The sequence below is a fragment of the Natrix helvetica genome, assembly GCF_964273705.1.
Source record: "Natrix helvetica genome assembly, chromosome: 2".
Classification (NCBI taxonomy): domain Eukaryota; kingdom Metazoa; phylum Chordata; class Lepidosauria; order Squamata; family Natricidae; genus Natrix; species Natrix helvetica.
The window spans coordinates 193,552,868-193,576,529 of NC_138552.1; the positions used below are offsets into that span (position 1 = coordinate 193,552,868).

Here is a 23,662-nt window from a genome sequence, read left to right on the forward strand (position 1 = left end):
CAAACTGCATGAAGACAAAAATTCAACATGTTACCACCAACAGCAAATGTCGCCTCTGTAATGAGAAAGATGAGACAGTTGACCACTTGATCAGTGGGTGCAGCAAAATTTCACAAAATGACTACCTACAACGCCATGACCACGTTGATAAAATTATTCACTGGAAATTGTGCCAAAAGTTTGGATTTGAGTACAGCAAATACCACTGGGACCATCAGGTTGAGAAGGTTTTAGAGAATGAGAAAGTCAAGATCTTGTGGTACTTCAGAATCCAGACTGACAGGCACTTGGCCTACAACATACCTGACATAACAAAATTTTTTTAAAAAGTATGGTTCATTGACATTGCACTACCTGGTGATGCACGAATTGAAGATAAACAGCAAGAAAAAATCACAAAATACCGGGACTTGCAAATTGAGGTTGTGCGACTGTGGAAAAAGAAATAATATGTTGTCCCAATTCTAATTGGAGCCCTTGGATCAATACCTAAAGGGCTACCTTGCTATTAGAAAATTCTAAATTTACCTGACTTGAACATTCTGACTCTACAAAAAACCACCCTACTTGGAACAACTTATATCCTCCGACGTTACCTTAACAGTTCCTAAGTCCTTGATTAGGACTCGAGCTGTTGAGCTATCAACCAGCCCCAAAGGCTGTGAATCTCACCAAAGATTATCCAAATAATAATAATAATAATAATAATAATAATAATAATAATAATAATAATAATAATAATAGTAGTAGTAGTAGTAGTAGTAGTAGTAGTAGTAGTAGAAGAAGAAGAAGAAGAAGAAGAAGAAGAAGAAGAAGAAGAAGAAGAAGAAGAAGAAGAAGAAGAAGAAGAAGAAGAAGAAGATGGCAAAAGCAAGCAAGGGTAGTACCAATAGTAATAGGTGCCTTGGGTGTAATCCCAAAACAACTGGAGCACCACTTGAACACCATGGGGATTGACAAATTTGCCATCAGTCAATTGCAGAAGGCAGCTTTACTTGGAACTGCTTCCATCATGCGACGATATCTGTAACACCATCAAATATCCAGATTTGCCTATCCCAGGTCCTTGGTAAGGACTTGATAGGTAAACAAAAATCCCAAACCCAGACTGAACATCTGGCTGACTATGATGAAAAATAATAATAATAGACAGTCCCATTGATCCTTGGAGGTTGAATATTGACCACTCTGGATAAACCTACTCTAAAAAATATGTAGACGATCTTCTACTGGCTATATTGTAATGGCACAAAAATAATAGCAAGTATATGAGAGTCACAGTAATTTTTACCAATTATTCTCTATATTTAAACATTTATTTTGCAGCAAACTGCAAGTTGCAATTCACTACAGGGAACACACTGCTTCTTTGCACATGGATAATTTCCATAAATCATAAAAAGAGATGCCTCCTGAGAACATCTACATCTTACATTCTCTATCCAAAGCCTCTTTTAATTACATTTACCTTGCAATGTAACTAATTCTTACTATATTACTTAATATTATGCTCTCCGTGGCAATAAAACATGATATGTAGCACAAAGATGTTCATTACTGGTGCTGAAGGAAAGAGTTTCAAATGTGTCAATCTGCTATAGATTGAGTTATTGCATTTAAACTCTTCTTATATCAAGGAAATTCATCTTGGGCTCATTCATGGGGCAGCCCTGAAAGTTGTTGATGGAACCAGGGATGCCTGCAGAGAAAGGGATCAAAAAAGCCAACATGCAATCAAAGCTCCACCCCTTTTTTCAGGCATCTTGATGCATGTTAAAAAGAGGCAGGCTTTGATCACATGGATATAGACCCAACCTTGACTTTTGACCTTCTCCTTAAAAGCATCCCTGAAAAAAAACACTGGTATTTCAGTATTCTAGCTCTTTACATGTGACTTATTTATATTCTTTACTATTTGTTTTTTTAAATGACATAAATAAAAGAAAGTAAAATATTAATCACAGTTAATTGTCAAATGCATTATTTAAGCTATTTGACTAACAATAGTTAGGAAATTCTATTAATTCAATATGTTAAAGTGCATAACCACCTTTTTAGAAAAAGATGGAATAGCAGCAAAGACATTATTAGCAACCAAGTTAACAAGGCTATTTAAATTGCAGGTTTAGAAAAAGCATTCACATGCAAAGCAGGGCAGCAAATATAAATATAACATGACACATCTTGTAATTTCTTTGGACTTGGAGAGAAATTAAAGAACCTTACTTCAATGGAGGAAAAGGAGAAAAGGATAATGTTGGGTTATAGTTCTTAAGCTTGCTCTTGGCTTAGATTCTACATATATTGCATGCCCCCTCCCCCCACCCAAAAAAATCATGCTTACTTTTGAATAAGGACAGGATGGTACATCCCTATTATTTAAGCCAAGAGTAAGCCAAAGAAGTATACATAGTATAATAGCAGTAATGTCAGATGCCTTATTATTTTGCTCAGTTTGTCAATTCCTTCTTCTACTTTGCCAAGTGATTGTGTGAAGTGTGAATATTAGAATAAATACCTGGTTTTGCTGGATGAGCTCCTTTTTCATGCCTAAGAACTTCTTGTTCTAAAAAGTGGGAGCAATACAATAATAATAATAATAATAATAATAATAATAATAATAATAATAATAATAATAATAATAATAATAATAATTTATTTGTTAGCCGCACCCTCTCCAGAAGGACTCGGGGCGGCGTACAATAAAAACACATAAAATACAAATATAGACAATACATACACATAAATATAGACGTATACGTGGAGGAGGTAGACAGATAAATGGAAATAGAATTAAGATTGCAATTTAAAATCCCCTAAGTAAAATTACAAGATTAAAAACCCGTCAGGAGCGATATGATCAGACTATGGTTGAGCCAGGCCAGCTACTTGGAAAAGGTGGGTCTTGAGCTTTGCACGGAAGGAGTGGAGGTCAGAGGTAGTCCTGATATCCGGGGGGAGGTCATTCCACAGGGCTGGGCCCGCCACAGAGAAGGCTCTGCTCCTAGGCGCCGCCCCCTGACACTGTCTGGTGGACGGCACCTGGAGAAGTCCCTCTCTGTGCGAGCGAATTGGTCGTAGGGATGTATGGGGCAGGATACGATCCCGCAAGTAGCTAGGTCCTGTGCCATGGAGCGCTTTAAAGATCGTTATCAAAACCTTGAAACGCACCCGATAGACCACAGGAAGCCAGTGCAGTTCGCGCAGGAGAGGTGTCACATGGGAGTACCTTGTACTCCCCATAATCACCAGGGCGGCCGCATTCTGGACCAACTGTAGTCTCCGAGTGCATTTCAAGGGAAGCCCCATGTAGAGAGCATTGCAGTAGTCGAGCGAGACATCACCAGCGCATGAGTGACTATGCGTAAGGCATCCCGGTCCAATAGGGGGCGCAATTGGCGCACCAGGCAAACCTGGTGGAACGCCCCCCTTGCCACGGCTGTCACATGGTCATCCATGGACAGCCGGGTATCCAGGAGGACGCCCAAATTGCGCGGCTGCTCCACGGGGGCCAGCTGTACGCCCCCGATGGCCAGAGATGGAATTAACTGGTTGAACCGGGGGCCGGAACCCACAGCCACTCCGTCTTGGAGGGGTTGAGCTTGAGTCGGTTGTCATCCATCCAGACCCGTACGGCTTCCACACACCGGGACATCACTTCGATGGCCTCGTTGGGGTGGTTCGGGGTGGAAATGTACAGCTGAGTATCATCAGCGTACAGATGATATCCCACCCCGAAACCACGAATGATCTCACCCAGCGGCTTCATATATGTGTTGAACAGGGGTGGCAAGAGGGCCGACCCCTGTGGCACCCCACAAGTAAGGGGGCTTAGGGTCGACCTCTGCTCCCCTGCCAACACACGTTGCGTCCGGCCGGAAAGGTAGGAGCCGAACCACCGCAAAACGGTGCCCCGAACCCCCAACCCCTCCAGTCGGTGCAACAGGATACCATGGTCGATGGTATCAAAAGCCGCCGAGAGATCTAATAGGACCAGGATAGAGGAACAACCCCTATCTCTGGCCCTCCAGAGATCATCCACCAACGCGACCAAGGCCGTCTCCGTGCTGTGTCCGGGGCAAAAGCCGGACTGGCGTGGGTCTAGATAATCATTTTCCTCCAGATGTCGTGGAAACTGATAAGCCACCACACTCTCTACAACCTTCGCCAAAAAGGGAAGGTTGGAGACAGGACGATAATTGGCCAGCTCCGTAGGGTCCAGGGAAGGCTTCTTGAGCAAGGGTCTCACCACCGCCTCTTTCAAGGCGGCCGGAAGAGACCCCTCACCCAACGAAGCGTTCACTAGGCCCAGGAGCCAGTCACGTGTAACCTCCCAGGATGCCAGTACAAGCCAGGAGGGGCACGGGTCCAGTAAACATGTGGTAGGTCGCAGTCGTCCACGCATTCTGTCCAAATCCTCGATGGCAACCAAGTCAAACTCCTCCCAGACTGGTCTCTCAAGACTCGCCGTGGACGTCTCCACTAGACCACTGAAAGGGACCCAATCCTTCTGGATTTGAGCGATTTTATCCTGCAGATATTTCCCAAATTCCTCTGCCCTACCCTGTAAAGGGGCCTCCCGCGGCCTCTGAAACAGGAGGGAGCGGGACACCCGAAACAGGGCGGCAGGGCGGTTCTCTGCGGATGCAATGAGAGCGGCACAATATTGACGTTTGGCCGCTCTCAATGCCACAAGGTACGTCCTTAAATGGGTTCGTACCTGTGTTCGAATTTACAAGATAAATTCAACATTGCTTTGCCGATGTATTGTATAGTCTCTGCTCTTAACTTTTAAATTCTTTTCAGATTTCACACAAAATGAGTCATTCCAGAATTACTGAGAGAAGAGCTATAGTCTTAGCCCTGTCTTCTGATGTTCTCAAACTAGCATACAGTAGATAATGAACTGACATGTATGCCCATGCATAGGTTTTCTCTGAGAAGATAAGCCTACACAAAATACAATTCTGGAATGGGTATATATTAGCGAGAACATGCAAATGGTAAGTCTTGGTAACTTCATAATATCTCCTTCATATAAAAGGAATAAGGGCCTATGTTAACTAGGGCCATCAACCACTGCAGGGAGGAGAAACCTTTTAAGATGATTAGACCGAGCTATACTATAGGACATTATTATATAGTCTGAAAAATCATGTGACAGTCACATATATTACAGGAGTAAAGCTATTGTGACTACTCCATACAGCTAAAGTATGATTATAACCACATTTCAATGAGAAAATACAACATCCATCTGTGAATGGAACTCAATGTACCTCCTTGTGGAACCTCCAGATCTGCTCTGGAGAATTTCCAAATCCTACAGCTGGTTTAGCAGATAGGCAAAGGATGCATGTTTGCCACTGTCAGTGAAAACCCAACTGGCAAATACCATCAAATTCTAACCATCATCATTATTCCTGTATTTTTCAATAGTTGTAAAGTTTAGAGACTTACTTGGTGTTTTATGTTCTGCCTCCTTGCCTAAAAAAAAGGAAACAAAGAAAAACAAAACAAAATAATTAATTTTAGTTCCTGGATCCCTCTAATCTTTAGAAAATGAAGATTGTAAAATGAAACATTTTTATGGCTGAAAGTCACAGTAATGTAATTTTCTATGCAATGGTTTTCCAAGCAATAAAAGTCAATTTATGGTAATAGTGTTCCAAATTATGCATTTATGTTTATATACCACCAGAGTCATAACAGTGTCAGTACACAGTAGGCAACTTCCATTCCCCCCTTTTAAAAAAAATAACATTATTAAAAATTATAAATGAAAATAATAAACATCAATGCATAGAGTACTGCAAAAATACAAACAGAAAAATATAAGAAAAAGAAAAACCAGGGAATGTGTAGAAGGAAAAAAAATAAAGGAGAAAGAGAAAGAAAAAAGAAATGACTTTTTCCTTCATCCCAGTGGGTAAAAACAATTTTAGTAGCTTATCACTGTCTCTAGTTAAAACATAATCTCTCTTCTCCCCATAGCTCATCTCCTATCAGGCACAAAGAATCAGGACTATTCATAAAGTTGCAGCATAGAAGATTTATTCAAGCCTATACATAAGAATCTGGTCAAATAAAGTTCAAAACTAAATTGTGCCAGGTAAAGGGCAACAGAATTCAAGAGAGAGTGGACATGGATCACTTGTGGGAACAAAATCAGTGGTGGGTTACAGATGGCACACCCCGGTACGGGTGTACCAGTGCCTGCTGGGAGCAGCAGGCACCGTTCCGGTATGGTGCTTCAGAGAGCCCACCTGCCCGTGTTCCTGAGCTGTATTTGACCCAACCAGGCCATTTGTGCATGCGCATGCAGCGTATGGCACCTGTGCAATGCTCTGCTGAGCAGCTGGATCTGCATGTGCACGTGGTGGATGCCAGCCCTGTTGCAGCGTACGGGTTGCGACGGGATACGGAACCCACCACTGAACACAATGACTCTAAAGTGATGATGCCCTTCCCCCAGCTTTGTCTGCTCTTCTCTTATACCACTCAAGTAAAAAAATAAAAAAAAAAACTAGTCAAAATGCTATGTCAATCAAGCTTTGTCAACAAAAGCCCAGTAAGGGAAATCAGCTATAACTGCTTTCTTTTTTTTAACCCTGGCCAATAGCACTTATGCTTATATACCGATTCACAGTGCTCTACGGTCTTCTCTAAGTCTTTTTACAGAGTCAGTATATTGCCCCCAACAATCTGGATCCTCATTTTACCCACCTCAGAAGGATGGAAAGCTGAGTCAAACTTGAGCCTGGTGGGATTTGAACTGCCAAACTGCAAGCAACTGGCAGTCAGCAGAAGTAGCCTGCAGTACTACACTCTAACCACTGCACCAACAAGTCTCATAATCTTCTCATAAGCAAGACAGTCTTATAAACTTTCCTCAGTTTTCAAATTACTCTTTAACCCCTTTAAAAAAAAGTCCCCGAGGTAATGTGCTGATCATTTATCACAATTTTAACATATTTATTTTGTATCAATAAGTAAATTTTATCCTTTTGTTTGTCACTTCTAAAATAATCTTTTCATATCTTGACAGAACTCTTTTGTATATCAAGAAAAAAAAATCCAAAGCAGTTTCTTGGTTTAATATCTGTTTATCCCCTTTGGGGAATAAATCATCCATCAGAACCATTTGTATTACATTTAATGTCTCCCTCAAATTAATTTCATAGCTATCAATTGCATCTCATTCTTGTTTTACAACTTCATTAGAACATGCTCTGTCAATTTTATCAAGCATTTGATCCATTATGTCAAAGGTTTGGCTGAGAAGTATTCCAAAGTTTGTACTAAGGATTTCTGCTCCATTTTCTTTATTCTCTAGCTCTAGTGCTCAGCCTTCAAGGTCTGATTATCATTAAAAAACAACAAAGCAATCTCCATTTTCCTATGTGAAAATATCTTCTAAATAATTCAAAAAGCTACAATTCCGAATTTCTCTGGCCCATTAATCCATTTTTAACTTTCTTGCATACTAAGGATTGTTTTGCTGCAGAGTTAAAAGAAATCATACATTTTTAAAACTTTTAAAATCAAATTTACACCATCATCTTTTTAAGGAGACAGAAATTCACCCAATGAATGCAATAAAAACTTATCAGTCCAAAGGGTTTTAATCTCTCCAATATCCAAAACAATAAAAAAACCCAACATTACATCTTGTTAGAGTTCAACCTCAGTTTTTTTTACCACATCCAGATACTTATAGTTTCCAATTACAGGATGATTACACCTCCATGGTGGCAACATACTGTTAGACACTTTGTTGTAAACCAGTGGTGGGTTGCAGGTGGTACGCCCGGTATGGTACGGGTGTACCGGAGCCTGCTCGGAGCACCGAGTACCGTTCCAGTATGGTGCTCCGGAGGGCCCACCTGCCCGCCCACGCTCCTTACCTGTCTTTAAAACCTTTAGTGCTTCCGCGCATGTGCATGACGTGTACAGCGCCTCGTGACGCTCCGCCGAACAGCTGGAGTGTTGCAGAGGCGTCACTGGAAGGTGAGATGCATGTGCACGCTGCGTGCTTGCGCGTGCTGCACACGTTCATGTGGAGGACACCGGGCCCCGTTGCAACCGTACTGGCTGCAACGGGATCCGGACCTCACCACTGCTGTAAGCCTACCAATGATCTCCCTCAATGGCTTCATATAAATGCAGAATCAAGAGGAACAGTCTATGTGACACTCTTGGGAGAGTGCTCAAGAGATCAATCTTTTCTTTCCTACTACTGCCTGCTCAAATCAAATCAAATCTTTACTGTCAATGCACAATATGTGTACAGTGAAATTGAATGAGCCTCCCTTGGTGCAGCCCCCTCGAAAACACAGAATGCGTCTCAATAACCCAATAAATAAAAGAAAAAAGAAATCCTTAGAACCAAAGAAGTAATAACTAGCACACATTACCAAATACATATATGTACGTAACATTATATAACACCAGTATAAGCATGTTGCACATTATGCTGGCCCTGCAAGTCTATCGTATTAAACCTGATTATGGTGTTATGCTGCATTCAGAACAGTGGTGGGTTCCGGCAGGCTTTACTGCTGGTTTGCTCATGTGCATATGCTGTGCATGTGCACTTGATGTGCGCTGCACATGCATGCGCAGTCCAATTAAAATTGTTCTGCCAGTTCCAGCGACACAGGCTGCCAAACCACTAGCAGTTCGACCGAACTGGTCCAAACCAGTAGGAACCCACCACTGATTCAGAAGTCTGACAGCCCAAGGATAAAAGCTATTTAGAAGCTTTTATGAAAGAGTTGCAGAACCATAGAGCTAGAAGGGATCTTGAAGATCTTCTAGTCTCACTCCCTGCCCAAGGCAGGAGACTTTATTCCATCCTGGTCAAATGGCTGTCCAATCTTTTCTTGAAGACCTCCTTGGGGGTTGGACTAGAAGACCTCCAAGATCGCTCTCAGCCTTGTGTTTCTTTGATTTTTAGTAATGGAGCACTCACAACTCCAGGAGACATGCTGTTCCATTGATGGAAGGAGTTCCATTGAAGGAGCTAAACTATTGTAAAACCATGCCTCCTATTCTTAGCCCCTGCAAGTGGCCCAAAAGGGGATGATGGTCTAAAGCAGCGGTGTCAAACTCATATCGTTATGGTGGTGTCACATGATGTATTGAGACTTCCCGCCCCCTTCACTAAACTGGGCAAGGGCATGGCCAGCACATGATGCATCCAGTCCACATGCCAGAAGTTTGACAGCCCTGCTCTATAGTACCAAACATCAGTGAGACAACAAATAAGACCAGGAGAGATTCACTGCCCATATCCGGGTCTTGGCAGAAGTCATCCACCATAGGACAAGTGTTGTACCATATGTTAAAAGTCAGTGGAACTTTTATAAGGATTGCAGACTATTCATTTATAACTTTTCTATTCTACATTTCTACTGAAAATAACACAAAGATGCAGACAAAATAATGTTGGAATGTAAACATAAATAAGAAATACATAATAATACTTAGCAGATTACAATCTGCTAAATCCGTTGTGATGCATAATGCCTGTCTAGATAGAACTAGCTTTGCCTGCTGGCTCCATCCTGGCAAAAGTTACCCAATATCATGGGATTCAGAAGGAAGGAGATGGGGTGATTGATTTAAGTTACAAAATCACACATTCCAGTAGACTGCTATAACATTACACTGTGAAACCCAGTATCCAGATGTATTTAAATGGAGACAAGTAGTCTATTGGAAATGTTGTATTTTTGATCCTGCAGGAAGCAGGGAATTGGACTAAATAGATCTGTTGATCACTATGATTCTATGCATATTGTCACAATTTGTTTAAAAGAAGCCTTCACTGTTGCTCCTATTACTTATACACCCCCCCCCCCCCCCCCGTTGCTGAGTGCACAAAATGTGATCATCTAACCATGGAGAAGGATTGCTGTCAGATCTTCAAATCCTGATGGTAAGTAGCCATGAAGACCTCCACTGTAAATCTGTACAATCATTAAATTACCAGTCATAAGTCAAAGACTACCTGTGTAACATTCCTTTTCACAATAATGAAACATTTTGGCAGTGGACTGGGACTACTCCAATGATAAAAGAAGAGATGAGCATATAATGTACAAAAGCTGAAATAAGGTAATTAGTAGTCTCTGCCTCAAAGGTATTGTTCCATAGGGAGCAAATTAATGGTAGTGATTCCGTGCCATTGTTTGACAAAGCACAGAAAGAGTTCAGGAAATTCCTTACTTTTGTTGTCTACAATATAAGCATTTATTCTGGTTACATCAGAGGGACTTGTAAAAGTCAAAATTCCCAGGAATATATTTAAGAAGCATGCTCCTATTTCAAAATAATCAGTTCTTCTGGGCTCATTAATTTTGGACAATGTTTTGGTTCCTCTCTTGGTATCACCTGTCACTATTCTTTATAATTATTTTATAGTTTTAATTAGTCTCTTCTTTCTAGAATGCCAAGAGGGTATTAATTTTTATGGGTACTCTTTTTATGTATGTGCAAATGGGCCACAGACAATGTTTCCGAATGAAAATTCTTCAAGCAAGTGAACCATAGTGTCAGAAAATATTTCCTGATTTACTACTCTAAAAAAAATAGCCATTTAATAGAATATGTAAGAGAATGTATGTCCATGCCTATGCACATGCACAAAAGAAAGGGTAAGGGGGAAAAAATCATGAAGTAATATATGTATATAATGGCAAGAGGAAAACAATCAGTTTAGAATCATTATCTATGCTGAGCAAAAAGCCAAAAATAAAATGATAATGAAAAGAATATAAACAATGCCTATTGTCAGAACAGAGGGGGGGGAGGCATTTTATTTCCACGGTATCCAACCAGTTTTATTATCCAGAACCTGCATTGTCAGAAGCATCCTGCCTCTGATATTGGACATAATCTATAGACAAATGATCAGGAACCATTAATAACTTTATTCTTTCTGAAGTCTTGGTTTGGTTTTATTTCTTTGATGTATTACTTACTTCATATGCTTTTTATACTGTTGGCTCTTGAAGTCTTTTGATGCTCTTCAATAAGAACACCCAAAGTTTAAAAATGAAAACCAGAATTTAAATAATCAAAAAGCCTGTTAAAAAGTATCTTATTTTAAAGGGCTTTAAAAAAAAAAAAAAGCAAAGATATCCGTGCTCTCAACTCATTAGGGAACACCTTCCTGATAATGTTTGAAAAAGCTTGATTCCAAGTCACCTCACAATGAGCCTTCAGCATCTGTAGATTTCTGAGAATTGGGAGACCATCTCTCAATGAATGAGGTAGCTTGTTAGGCTATGTGAGCTTTTAAAGGTAATATCTAACATCTTGTATAGAAACTAGAAGTAAATTGGCAGCCTTTTAATACTTTTAATACAAGCATAATACACTTTTTCCAAAGGTCAGTGTGATGCTAAATGCATGTGCTATGTGAAATTTCTGGAGAAGACAAAAAGGCATCCTTAAGTAGAGGTCTAATAATTACATCCTTTAAACAATGAGGCATGGTACTCTCTTTCAGAAGAACATTCATGTATTAACAAAAGGATCTGCAGTCATTTCCTAGCTAGAAATTACAAGTGAAATTGGGCTCAAGATCAAGAGAATAAATTATTTTATACTGTATTGGTTAATTTCAGAACTGGCACTTAATGTTCAGTAATTTGCATACATTGTGAAGAAAAGTATCTTAAATATATCATTAAACATGGATTAATGCAACATTTTCAAGATGTAACCGTGGTTTCCATCCACTTTATTTCTAACCTGAGAGAAGTCGTGACTTTGGTTATCCATTGGTTTTGCTCTCTACAATATAATCCCTAACATAAAGTCAAGCTCTTGACATCTCTATTCTCTCTGAACAGGGCAAAATCATGGGATTTAATTTAGGCTTTACTGGACCAGCATACACAACCAATGAGCTATGTTCAATTTAATGTGTTACATTTCTGGAGACCTGCATCAGGAGGGACAGAGAGGTGCCCTTTGCAAGAACCCTTGGAATTAAGATGCTTGTGAGAATAGGATCTCCTCACATAGTCATGAAATGGTAGCAATCCCATATCTTTGAGTCTTGGAGTGTCTCCACCCACAACCAAGCACTTCCCTTCATTCCTGTCACCATACTATAGCTAGAGATGTGAGCTCTGTTCTGACATAACAACAAATTTCATGCTTTTGTATGCTATGGTTGTGACCTTGTATGCATGTATGAAAGAAGCAGAGCTTGCATTGTATGGTACAACCCTCCTTTTGTCTTTTTGATGAAAGTACTGAATCCTGTGGATGCCTCTATAGTACTCAATAGGATAAATAGTTCATTGCACACAATCTGTTTTAGAAAGCCCTGGGGGATTTCCCATATGCAGTACACAATTCTTATCTTCTTTACAGAGTCTATTCTGCTAACATAGCAGATATGTATAAATGAAAAAGTTAGTATATCTGTCTGTCTATTGTCTGTCTGTCTGTCTGTCCGTCCGTCCGTCCGTCCATCCGTCCATCCATCCATCCATCCATCCATCTCTATTATATACCTATCCTATTTATATAGCTAGCTATCTTGCTACTGCAATTCTAGGTCACTAATAATGAATGAAAAATGAAAAATAGCAAATCAATGTTTAAATGTTGTCCCGGTGTTTGGAAGCCATCCAGGTCTGGATGGGGGACAACAGACTTAAACTCAACCCCTCCAAGACTGAGTGGCTGTGGCTACCGGCGCCCCGATTTAACCAGTGGACGCCATCGCTGGCCATAGGGGGCGAATTACTGCCCCCTGTGGAATGGGCGCGCAATCTGGGTGTCCTCCTTGATGCCCGGCTGTCAATGGATGACCATCTGACAGCCGTGGCGAGGGGGGCGTTCCACCAGGTTTGCCTGGTGCGCCAATTGCGCCCCCTATTGGATCGGGACGCCCTACGCACAGTCACTCATGCGCTGGTGACGTCTTGCCTGGACTACTGCAATGCTCTCTACATGGGGCTCCCCTTGAGATGCACCCGAAGACTACAGCTAGTTCAGAATGCGGCCGCGTGGGTAATCATGGGAGGAACAAGATACTCCCATATAACACCATTCCTGCGCGAGCTGCACTGGCTACCTGTGGTTTTTCGGGTGCGTTTCAAGGTGTTGGTTACTATCTTCAAAGCGCTCCATGGCATGGGACCTAGTTACCTGCGGGACCGCATCTCACCTCACACATCTCTACGACCTATCCGCTCTCACAGGGAGGGACTCCTCCAGGTGCCATCCGCCAAGCAGTGCCAGCGGGTGACGCCTAGGAGTAGAGCCTTCTCTGTGATGGGCCCAACCCTCTGTAATGACCTCCCCCCGATATTAGAACTACTAACGACCTCCGCTCCTTCCGACAGAAGCTTAAGACCCACCTGTTCCAATTAGCTGGCTTAGCCGATTTATAGCTCCATCTTCCACCTCCTGGCAAACATTTTATTGGGGAATTTTTTAAGGGAATTTTAATTTTATTTGTATTTTAACTAAATATTGTACAGTATATTTTCTACCTCCTCCGTCTACGTCTATGTCTATGTCTATGTATTTGTATATGGTTTTAATAATGACTGTACACCGCCCCGAGTCCTGCTTAGGAAAGGGTGCGTTCTAGAAATAAAAGCTTATTATTATTATTATTATTAAAAAGAAACCGTAAGAGACAAAATCATACCTGTAATGGCAGGGTGAGAAATGTTCTTGATTTGTTTGATCACACTGGAGGCTAAAAAAAATGTAAATCAGATATAAGAAATAACAATTGCTTTCTTTGAAATCTACCTACCTATCAGTACTTTTAAGCTGTAAGCCAGATATTTATTTATTATGCTTTTCCAACTATGTGCTCTCCAAAAGTGTAAAACAGTAATTTCTCTTTGACCCAAAACCACTTAATTTGAAGAGTTATTTATTAATTTATTAAATAGATATACATAGCAAAGAAAGATTTTATAACACATTAAGTAAAACAGTCAAGGGACCAATAAACATTTCTTTGCCAATTACTATCTTCAACAGTTTGTATAGGTAAAACAATTCTGCATTCATAAAATAAGAGAAGGGGGAACATTTGTATGACCAGTTTGTGCACTGCATTGGATATTGTACAGGGTTTAACAACAAGTTAAAAGTAGTGGAAAGTTTTAAAAATATGCAATATTTTTGTCAAAATACTTCTGATTTGACATGATATCACAAATTTTATGGTACAGATTAGACAATTAGACAATTGTACTTTTAATCAACTATTAATGAGTTGAGTCTCTTAATGCTAAGAGAAAACAGCACATAGTTGTTATTAATACAAATAAAAGAATAATTAAAATTAGCGATTCTGACACCTGAAATTATGTTTCCCAGGTTGAGCACTAAAGCAGTGTCCAAAGAATTAAGAAAATCTGTAGCAGACACTTTTAATCCAAATTATTTAGAATCAGTTAGTTACCTGTTTTAGCTGGGCTTCCCCCCTTTTTAATGTCAGTTTCTAAAGAAAAAGGAACAAAAACCAATAGTTTATTTTTAAAGTCAAGATTGTCAGCCCATCTAATTTTTGACTGTATTTCTTCTCTTTGCTATACTGTACTGTAGAACACACTCAAGGGAAAAATAAACACTTTTACATAATTTGTAATAGCTTGAAGATTATTTAAAGCTATACATTAGACTGGAAATTGAACTGATAACACAAGAATGAACTCACATGTCCATATTTCCTCCCCATTCCTGCTCAGCTTTTTTTTTTTAACATCACCATATTAAGTTTCCATAGAGTAAATAATATACAGACTTGCTAACCTTGCTTGATGTAATGGTATGTGGGAATGACCTTGGGGGAACTACAAGTGCTGCCTGGGGAAAGATCAGGTAAAAATTGGTAGAGCTCTCTGATGCATAATGGTTAGAAAAATTAACTCAGAAAGGATTCTCCCCAACTTATCAGTTGGGAGAGATTTATACTTTCAGACTTGCATGATTTGTTAATGTAACCCGTGAGAAAAATTATCCCAGATAATTTTACAAATAGAAAGAAAACCAAAACAAAGAGATCAAAAGCAACAAAAAGCTTTATTCATTGACAAGAAGCTTCTTATCAATAGACTGCATGCACATGTAGGGTACTCTAGGCAAAAAGAGAATGGTTACAGGTGGAACAGGTAACCCTTAAATACACAAAATGTTATCTCATACTACATCATCAAGCAATTACAAAAATACATGTGTGTGATACATGTGATCCATGTTCGTGCTAAATGACAATGTTGGCAGATACTATGTGACTGGCATGGAAATATCATGTCTCAAAATACATTTGAATACTTTTAGGTAGTTTCCAGTAATATGAATGTGAAACGTCAGCTGCCCCCTCCGGAATGTCCCCAGAATACCCCAAAGAACTTCTGATCTTGTACTTTCTCAGGGTTTAAACAATAGCATGATACTGACCACCTTCCATCAAAACATCTCTGGAACATAGAGGACTTGCCAAGGGGACTGCCAAAACCCATTAAGATATTTTCAGCCAGGTCATGATAACTTCAGCCCTGCATATCAGTTCCAACTTGTAAATTTTTAAGTAAGCAAGCAATTCATGCTAAGCTTGTAGCATAGTTAAAATGGAGATTCAGACTGAAAATGGGATTTTCAGATTTTCCCAAATAATCCAATTATCTTTATTCTCTCAATTCACCGTCTCTCCGATTAGGACAGTTATTTGGGAAACCCCAGAGATTAACTTAATTCTCAATCTCCTGCATCATAATTCTAGCTTCCCTATTGCTTAATTTCTTCTTCTTAGAGCACTTAGATCCTTTAAAGCAAATCAAGAAGCACTGGCTACATTTAAAACATAAAGGAGCACATCTCATGCAGACACAAGTTATCAGGCATAACACAATGACCACTATGGCTCCCACAAACACCTCTTTCAACCAAGAAAAGTCTGGCAACCATGAAGTCAAGAGGTTCTAGACACCCCTGAAAGCTGAGCTTTCAGTTACATGCCTTAAATGGGTGGTTATATTATGCAAAGCTTTCAGTTTAGCTTCAATAAATTGTGACCGGTCTCCAATCTTGAAACAGCAAAGCCCCTCAAATTCCTCGCACCCATGGCCGATTTGCAACAATAGGTAATCAATCGCAATATGATTTTGCAATAATGATTTGCGAATCTCACCCATCTCATCTGCCAACGCTGCAATGGCTGATGAAGTTTCATTAATGCTCTTAGCTAAAGCACAAGCAAGATGACCAATCTGAGTGGCATTGTATTGAGTGTTCTATGATAAAGATCTTGATTCATCATCTCATAATACAAATCAGTCTTCTGATTAATATCTCGCCCCACTGCCATATATGTAGTCAGGTGTCCTATAGTACAAGGACCCCCTACAACATGTGAGGGCACATATGTATAAGCATGCAGACCATACAATAGAAACCATCCTTTTGGTAAATACAGCACTGGTCCCACTGCTTCTATCTCTTCCACCTCAGTGCATCTGATGGGATTATCAGTGAGTACCTGCATATAGATCACCTTCTCCTGTCTCTTTTCAAGATGTTTATAATAAACACAATCATAAGCAGGTAATGGTTTACAAGCAATGAATTACAGATAATAAACAAGCCACACATGAGAAACATTTTGGAGAAACTACATGAGGGAAGTCATTGGGAACCGCAAGCTTTGATTGATTTTGTGAAAAGGAAGTATGTTTGCAGGGGCATGTATACTCTGGCAATGCAGATTGTCAGAAAATGCTTACTTTGTGTGCGTATTAACAAGAAGATCATGAAACAACAAATTAGGGGGGGCAGAGAGTTAGCTGTTTGGTCATTTCAACGAATCCAAGTGGATTATACAGAAATGCCAGCAGTTGGTACCTTGAAATACCTACTGGTGATTGTGGATCACCTGACAGGATGGCCAGAGGCATTCACTTGTGCTCGATTGAATGCTCAAATGACTGTAAAAATCATATTGGAGCAAATAACACCTAGATATGGGTTGGTGGAGACTATTGATAGTGATAGAGGTACACATTTTGCATCACATATGGCGAAGCAGGTAATGGATCAATTGGGAATTGATTGGCAATATCATCTTGCTCACATGCCAAGTACCTCTGGAAAAATTGAACGGCAGAATTTAACCCTAAAGAGTACATTAAAGAAATTAATGTTAGAGGTCCATTTACCTTGGACTAAATGTTTGCCTCTAGCTCTTTTGCGTATAAGGACCAGTCCGAGAAAAGGTGTAGGAATTTCACCTTATCAGATGATGTTTGGGTTGCCTTACACTGAGAGCGTGGGGATGCCACGAATTGAGTTTAGGGATGTATTCCTAAGAAAATATGTGCAAGGACTGTCCCAGTGTTTTTCTCATTTAAGGTCAAAGGGACTTTTGGCTCAGACTCCTCCGCTTGATTTCCACGTCCATAATTACAGGAGTGGTGATTGGGTCCTGATTAAATCCCTGAAGGAGAAGAAGTTGCAACCTGTGTGAGAAGGTCCATTTCAAGTACTGTTGACAATTGAATCAGCTGTGCGGACGAAAGAGAGAGGTTGGGTCCATTACTGCAGAGTGAAGGGGCCGGTGGCTGCACCCTAAAGATGAACTGAGTTAAACCATTGAAGCAAGCTCCTTGAAGACCAACGTTAGCTCAGTTTATGGATGTGGGTGTGGGAATTGCTTAGTTGGCTGGGGGTAATAAATTTCTTTATCGTGCTTTTGCTTTTGCTCAGAAAAGAATTGGCAGCGTGGTTGATATCTATGTTGTGTCCAATGAATGTACAGCCAGTACAAGCCCTGGATGTTTAAGGGTAAGCATTTTTGTTTTACACTTACACATCTTAAACAAAGGGGGACAGGCCTAGTCCATTAGAACAATGAGATTTACAGTGATATTAGTGCTTGCCTTGATGGATGCCTCTCAGGTGGGAATGGAGCCTGTTTGGGTGTTACCCAGTTTTCCTCTTACATGGCAACAGTTATGCTTCAATTCTGAGCCTGATAGCAATTATTCTCAAGTGCAGCCACAGTTATCACTGATTGAAACCACTACTGAGGCTGAAATATGCATTAGATCAACCTTTGAGGAAGGTGTGCCCTTGGGAAGATATCCAAGATGTAACCGAACATACGATATCGATACCAGATATACTGAGTTATCAGATAAGATGGAAATCATACATGAGCAATGCACCAAGAAATTTGGGAATTATAATCCTACAAATAGAATTAGCTCATCTGGCCATATTTCTTGTCTAATCTAGCCTACATGTTTAAGATGACCTCAGGCATTTATATAATCCAACACACAACCCATTTCTTTCTTAGTTGTCACAGTAAAGATAGCAAAAAGAACATCTCCATGCAACAGCTTAGTTCTCTAGTGTAGGGAAACTAGGCTGTACTTATGACACAAACTATAACCTTCACTGTCAAAGATCCATCTCATATGGACCACGGACTCATAACATAGAGATGGTATGTATATGATTGCATTATCAGTCTGCCTCACAGCTGAACTGCAGGGATACTATAGTTTTTGGGTGGGGAGGGGGGTAGTTTGATATTTCAGCTTCTCTTGATCTTTATTTCCTTATTTCATTGCCTCTTTCAACCCATGTCCCATTATTTGGTTTTGCTTCAGATCAAGTGGGCATTTAAATAAGGAAGCATAATTGGAAAAGGTTGCCTGGTGTGCTTGGCAGCTGCAGCATGCAAGTCAGCATGAATGAGAATATCAAACAGTGCTATTTAAAATATGGAAATTTAGGAAGCATGATATGCTTTATCCACCATGCTATCAATTGCAAAGATGCCATTAGGCTTCATAGCTGTGCAAAAAAGAACATTTAAAAGGCTGAAACAACAATACAATATTTTGTGAATGGCCTCAACCTCATGGGCATTTCTATTATTAAAAACAGATAAATTTGGATTGGAAAAAATATGAGTTTTTTTTTAAATGCACACGTGCCTCACTTTCTGCAGACAATAGAGGTAAAAGACAAACAAACCAAACAGTTGCTAGAAGACATAAGGAAATTGGTTCCACAGCTCTTATGAAAAGCCCAGAGATGGGAGAAACAAATAAACAAAAAGGAATGCTTCCATACAGCTGAGTAGACAATCTGTGCCTTTTCACCTCCAACGAGAAATGGCTTATTGGGTTTCTGAAGAGAGATCAGTCAAGTATGTCCTCCTAAGTACATTATTGGGAAATGGCAATAGTTGAACTGAAACATTTCAGAACACCACTTATTTCTATCATGGACCAATATTCAGTAGTAGTATCTGGAAAGGGATAGAGAAGGATAATGAAAAAATAATCCATACCAGGCTCAGGTGGATACTACTCAAGTAAGTAACACTACTCCATAGATGTCCTTGGTGAAGTAGTGAAAGAAAAAAGAAGAAGAATATTTGTAATTCAGAGTTGAAATGAGAGCTCTTGGGTGCTCTCTGAGCTTGCTTCAAGCTCTGAGCTTGGCTCTGAGTTCAACCAAGCTCAGAAAGCACCAAGGGCCCCTCAAAGAAGAAAATGTTTGCCAAGTCCTTATTCTATCTGTGAAACCCAGCACTATCTCCTGTGATGTTCTAGAGTCTAGACAGTACCCCAATCCTCCAGAGAACATTTTTTTAAAAAGAAAGGAAAAGGAAGCATAGGACTATTGAGTAGCTAGAAAAATCTATTCATCAGAAGAGATCTGAGTGAACTTCTCTCCCCAGGAAACTTGGCTCTCTTATATTCTTGTCCATCTCCAGATTTAGGACTGGAGGATTTGGGAAGCTTGGTTATGTATTGACTATAACTTATTTTGAACTTTAGACGCTTGAAATGTTTATGCTAATTTTCTAGAGATACTTCACTTGCAAGATTATAATGAGATGAGATGGGGAGGGGGAGGGGGAGGGGGAGGGGAGGAAAGGAGAGGAGCAGAGGTGGATAGCTGCCCTGATCAGGCAAACTGGTAGTAGTGGCGGCAGGAGGCCACCCGGACACTTCTGTGCATGCCCAGAAGCATCATGCACCCAAAACGGTAGTAAAAAAATTAGCAACCCATCTCTGGAGGGGAGAGGAGAGGAGGGGAGGGGAAGGGAGGGGAGGGGGGAGAGGAGAGGAGAGGAGAGGAGAAGAGAAGAGAAGAGAAGAGAAGAGAAGAGAAGAGAAGAGAAGAGAAGAGAAGAGAAGAGAAGCTTTATTGTTATTTTTTACTGTAGGCACACTGGCACACATTAAAAATGAAATATAATAATTTTAGCCCACTTTCCATTGGCAAAGAATCCTCCCAATATCTAACAAATATTACTTGCTGAAAGCAATAAAACCAGGGTTGGCAAGAGAGGGCTTTCTTATCTTATTCTTCTGAGGCAGGAAGTAAAAGCAGAAGTAGGGTATCAGAGACAAAATCATTGGCAAGAGAGTGTTACTGCTAGTTAATCTTCATGCAACAATAGGCTTCCATGTCTTTCGCCTAGATAGTTACCACATCCAGGCCCAGCAAGAGATGTAGAAAAAAAAGAGGCCATCTTTCTCCTCTCCTGTCATATTGTACTAACTACAAACAAAAACTAGACAACCCATGACCCATTGGGCCATAATTTCAGAGATATTTCCTTACCTAAAACCAATAAACAGAATTGCCATGGGTGGACCAAAAAAGCAATGGGAATCGGACTTCCTGCTGGCTTCCCCACTGATTGTGCTTGTTAATAATTTTTATTATATATGCTTTTTCCCCTTCTTTTTATTTATTCTGAGGTCTCCACAGGTAATTAAGTGGTCAACTTGCAGAGAGAATTTAACATTTTAAAGGGATGCATGCTATAATGTTCCATATATCATATTGATGATCCTGAATGCAAAAGAGACATACCGCTCAAATCATGAAAGACCTTAATTCTCAATAGGAATGCCAAAATGAAATTCTGTTATTGTTAAATATCAAAGAAAAATGTGATTTATTAGACTGAGGTTGGTGGAGGTTTTTGCTGTGACTTTTCTCAAACCTTCTGTCATAGGAGCTATGTGTCATGCCACTTATTAGTAAAGCCTCAAGCTGCATGGACACTTGCAACTGATTTAGACATAGCAGTTATATTTTTTTGACAAAACATCAATATCCTAACATGCACACTAAGAATTAAGGACATGTTTGCTCTAAAGAATGATCAATTTGTATTATATAAAATACAGCACATAAAAATAACAGACAGCTTAATTGAATCTCTGATCCAACTTTATGCGCAGCACTAAACAATAGCAAAAAATTGCACACATACTACACGACTGATTTGCTTAACATTGGTGGCTCAGCCATCTCTCCCCTTCTCCCAAATAACAGACACTACATTTAACATATAATCATAGGCAGGTTTGTGAGCTTGTTTCCCTGATCTTTGGAACAATAGATACAAATGACCTTGGATACAGATACAGATATAGGTTAATGTCACTCATCCATATTTCATTCATTAATTTCACGAATTCCCTTTCTCAGCTGACTAGAGGAATTTTCATTGGCCATCATGACCCCAAACTTATACACACACTGCATAGAAGAAGCTAGTTATTTTTTTCCCCAGATCCAATTTTCCCTAGAGCTTCAGAGAGTGCAAAACTTTGACATGGTCTTTAGCCAGCCTCTGATATACTCTCCTGAGATTGGATTAGGTAAATTTAGGTGGGACACAGTGGCTCAGTGGCTAAGATGCTGAGCTTGTCAATCAGAAGGTCAGCAGTTCAGCGGTTTGAATCCCTAGTGCCGCATAACGGAGTGAGCTCCCATTACTCATCCCAGCTTCTGCCAACCTAGCAGTTCGAAAGCATGTAAAAATGCAAGTAGAAAAATAGGAACTACCTTTGGTGGGAAGGTAACAGCATTTAGTCATGCCAGTCACATGACCACAGAGACATCTTTGGACAGCGCTGGCTCTTCAGTTTAGAAACGGATATGAGCACCACCCCCTAGAGTCAGGAACGACTAGCACATATGTGTGAGGGGAACTTTTACCTTTCACTAGGTGGTATTATAACCATAAACAGTGAACAAAATCTTGATTGCATTTCTTCACCACTTATTTAAATATTTTCTGAGGGTGGAAGGTCTTCTTTCATTTGAAGATAAGGAATGTAAATGCAAGAATTTGATATTTTGATTAATATAATAATATACTTACCTTTCTTTTTCTCGGCAATGGGAAGCTTTGCATCATTTGATTTTGCTGAAAAATACAATTTTCTTAGCTTGCAAAGTGAAATTTTAAGCATGTCTTGCCTTGCTTAAGTACGAATGCGTCAGTCCCCATTTTAAAATCTATAATCACAATATTTTTGCAATAGTAACACAAGGGTTAGCATGTGTGCTGAATCAGGAATTAAAGCAAACCAGAAAGTTAAGGTGAATAAAGCAATATCATATTATGAATGTCTATCCCTTTTTCATTATAGACCTACTGAAAGATTATTATTATCAAAGTTCATAGCTTTGCAGATATTTACCATTAAAAAGGCTGGTTGTTCTCTTTATCATAAAATCGCAGTTCATTACAACTGTTAGAAGTATAATTTAGCCCATTTAAAAAGATTCTATGATTTTACTACTATGCTTTTGAACTGTGAAAATGAAATCCAGTATCTATATACTACTAAAACTCTTCTTTATATAACTGTTAACTGGCAAAACAGTACATCATAGGGCAACAGTTTTTGAACAAAGGGTACCTGAAGTGAACAAACATAAAATGTGTACCAAATCCTCCAGGACCCATGATTCCCCAAGGAATAAAATTTAGAAAAGTTATGACTGCTTCAGCTGCCAGGCTGGTGCTACGTTGACAATCCCTCACTTCCTGACGGGAAGGAAGGAAGATTTCTAATGCTCCCTGCCATCTTCCCACAAGGAAACTCAGTGGGGAAGCTTGCAGGAAGTTGAAAATTGCTCATGCTCCCAATGCTTTTTTTGTTGACTGGTGGTCTTTCTGTTCCTCTATTTAGGTTAATAAAAAAAAAAAAGCTCTGAAACAATGACCCATTGGGGCAAGGGTTGTCGTGTGTGTGTGTGTGTGTGTGTGTGAGAGAGAGAGAGAGAGAGAGAGAGAGAGAGAGATTGAAAATCAATACCATAGCAGAGTTGGAAGGGACCTTGGAGGTCTTCTAGTCCAACCCCCTGCCTAGGCAGGAAACACTATACCATTTCAGACAAATGGCTATCCAACATCTTCTTAAAGACTTCCAGTGTTGGGGCATTCACAACTTCTGGAGGCAAGCTGTTCCACTGATTAATTGCTCTAACTGTCAGGAAATTTCTCCTTAGTTCTAAGTTGCTTCTCTCCTTCATTTGTTTCCACCCATTGCTTCTTGTTCTACCCTCAGGTGCCTTGGAGAATAGTTTGACTCCCTCTTCTTTGTGGCAACCCCTGAGATATTGGAACACTGCTATCATGTCTCCCCTAGTCCTTCTTTCTATTAAACTAGACATACCCAGTTCCTGCAACCGTTCTTCATATGTTTTAGTCTCCAGTCCCCTAATCAATCAATGGTTCATATACCCATATGAAACTGATAGGTAAAAACTAACTTACTCCATCATGGTTTCTAACTTGCTATTTTTCAAAAGTTATTTGAAACCAACCCACAATTGT

At 39.9% G+C, this 23,662-nt stretch overlaps 1 protein-coding gene across 28 annotated transcripts in view; it reads right to left on the reverse strand.

Moving 5' to 3' along the window:
• TRDN (triadin) overlaps window positions 1–23,662 on the reverse strand; it is a 286,138-nt gene that overhangs the window by 20,935 nt on the left and 241,541 nt on the right. For 27 of the 28 annotated variants that reach the window (XM_081941060.1, XM_081941056.1, XM_081941059.1 and 24 more), the window contains 6 exons: window positions 22,199–22,243; window positions 14,806–14,859; window positions 14,456–14,494; window positions 13,685–13,735; window positions 5,461–5,487; window positions 2,519–2,566 (listed from right to left, as the gene is read on the reverse strand). In XM_081941060.1, the coding sequence (XP_081797186.1) occupies window positions 2,519–2,566; window positions 5,461–5,487; window positions 13,685–13,735; window positions 14,456–14,494; window positions 14,806–14,859; window positions 22,199–22,243 (264 nt within the window). The remainder of the gene's footprint in view (window positions 1–2,518; window positions 2,567–5,460; window positions 5,488–13,684; window positions 13,736–14,455; window positions 14,495–14,805; window positions 14,860–22,198; window positions 22,244–23,662) is intronic. The other variant, XM_081941046.1, reaches the window with a different exon arrangement.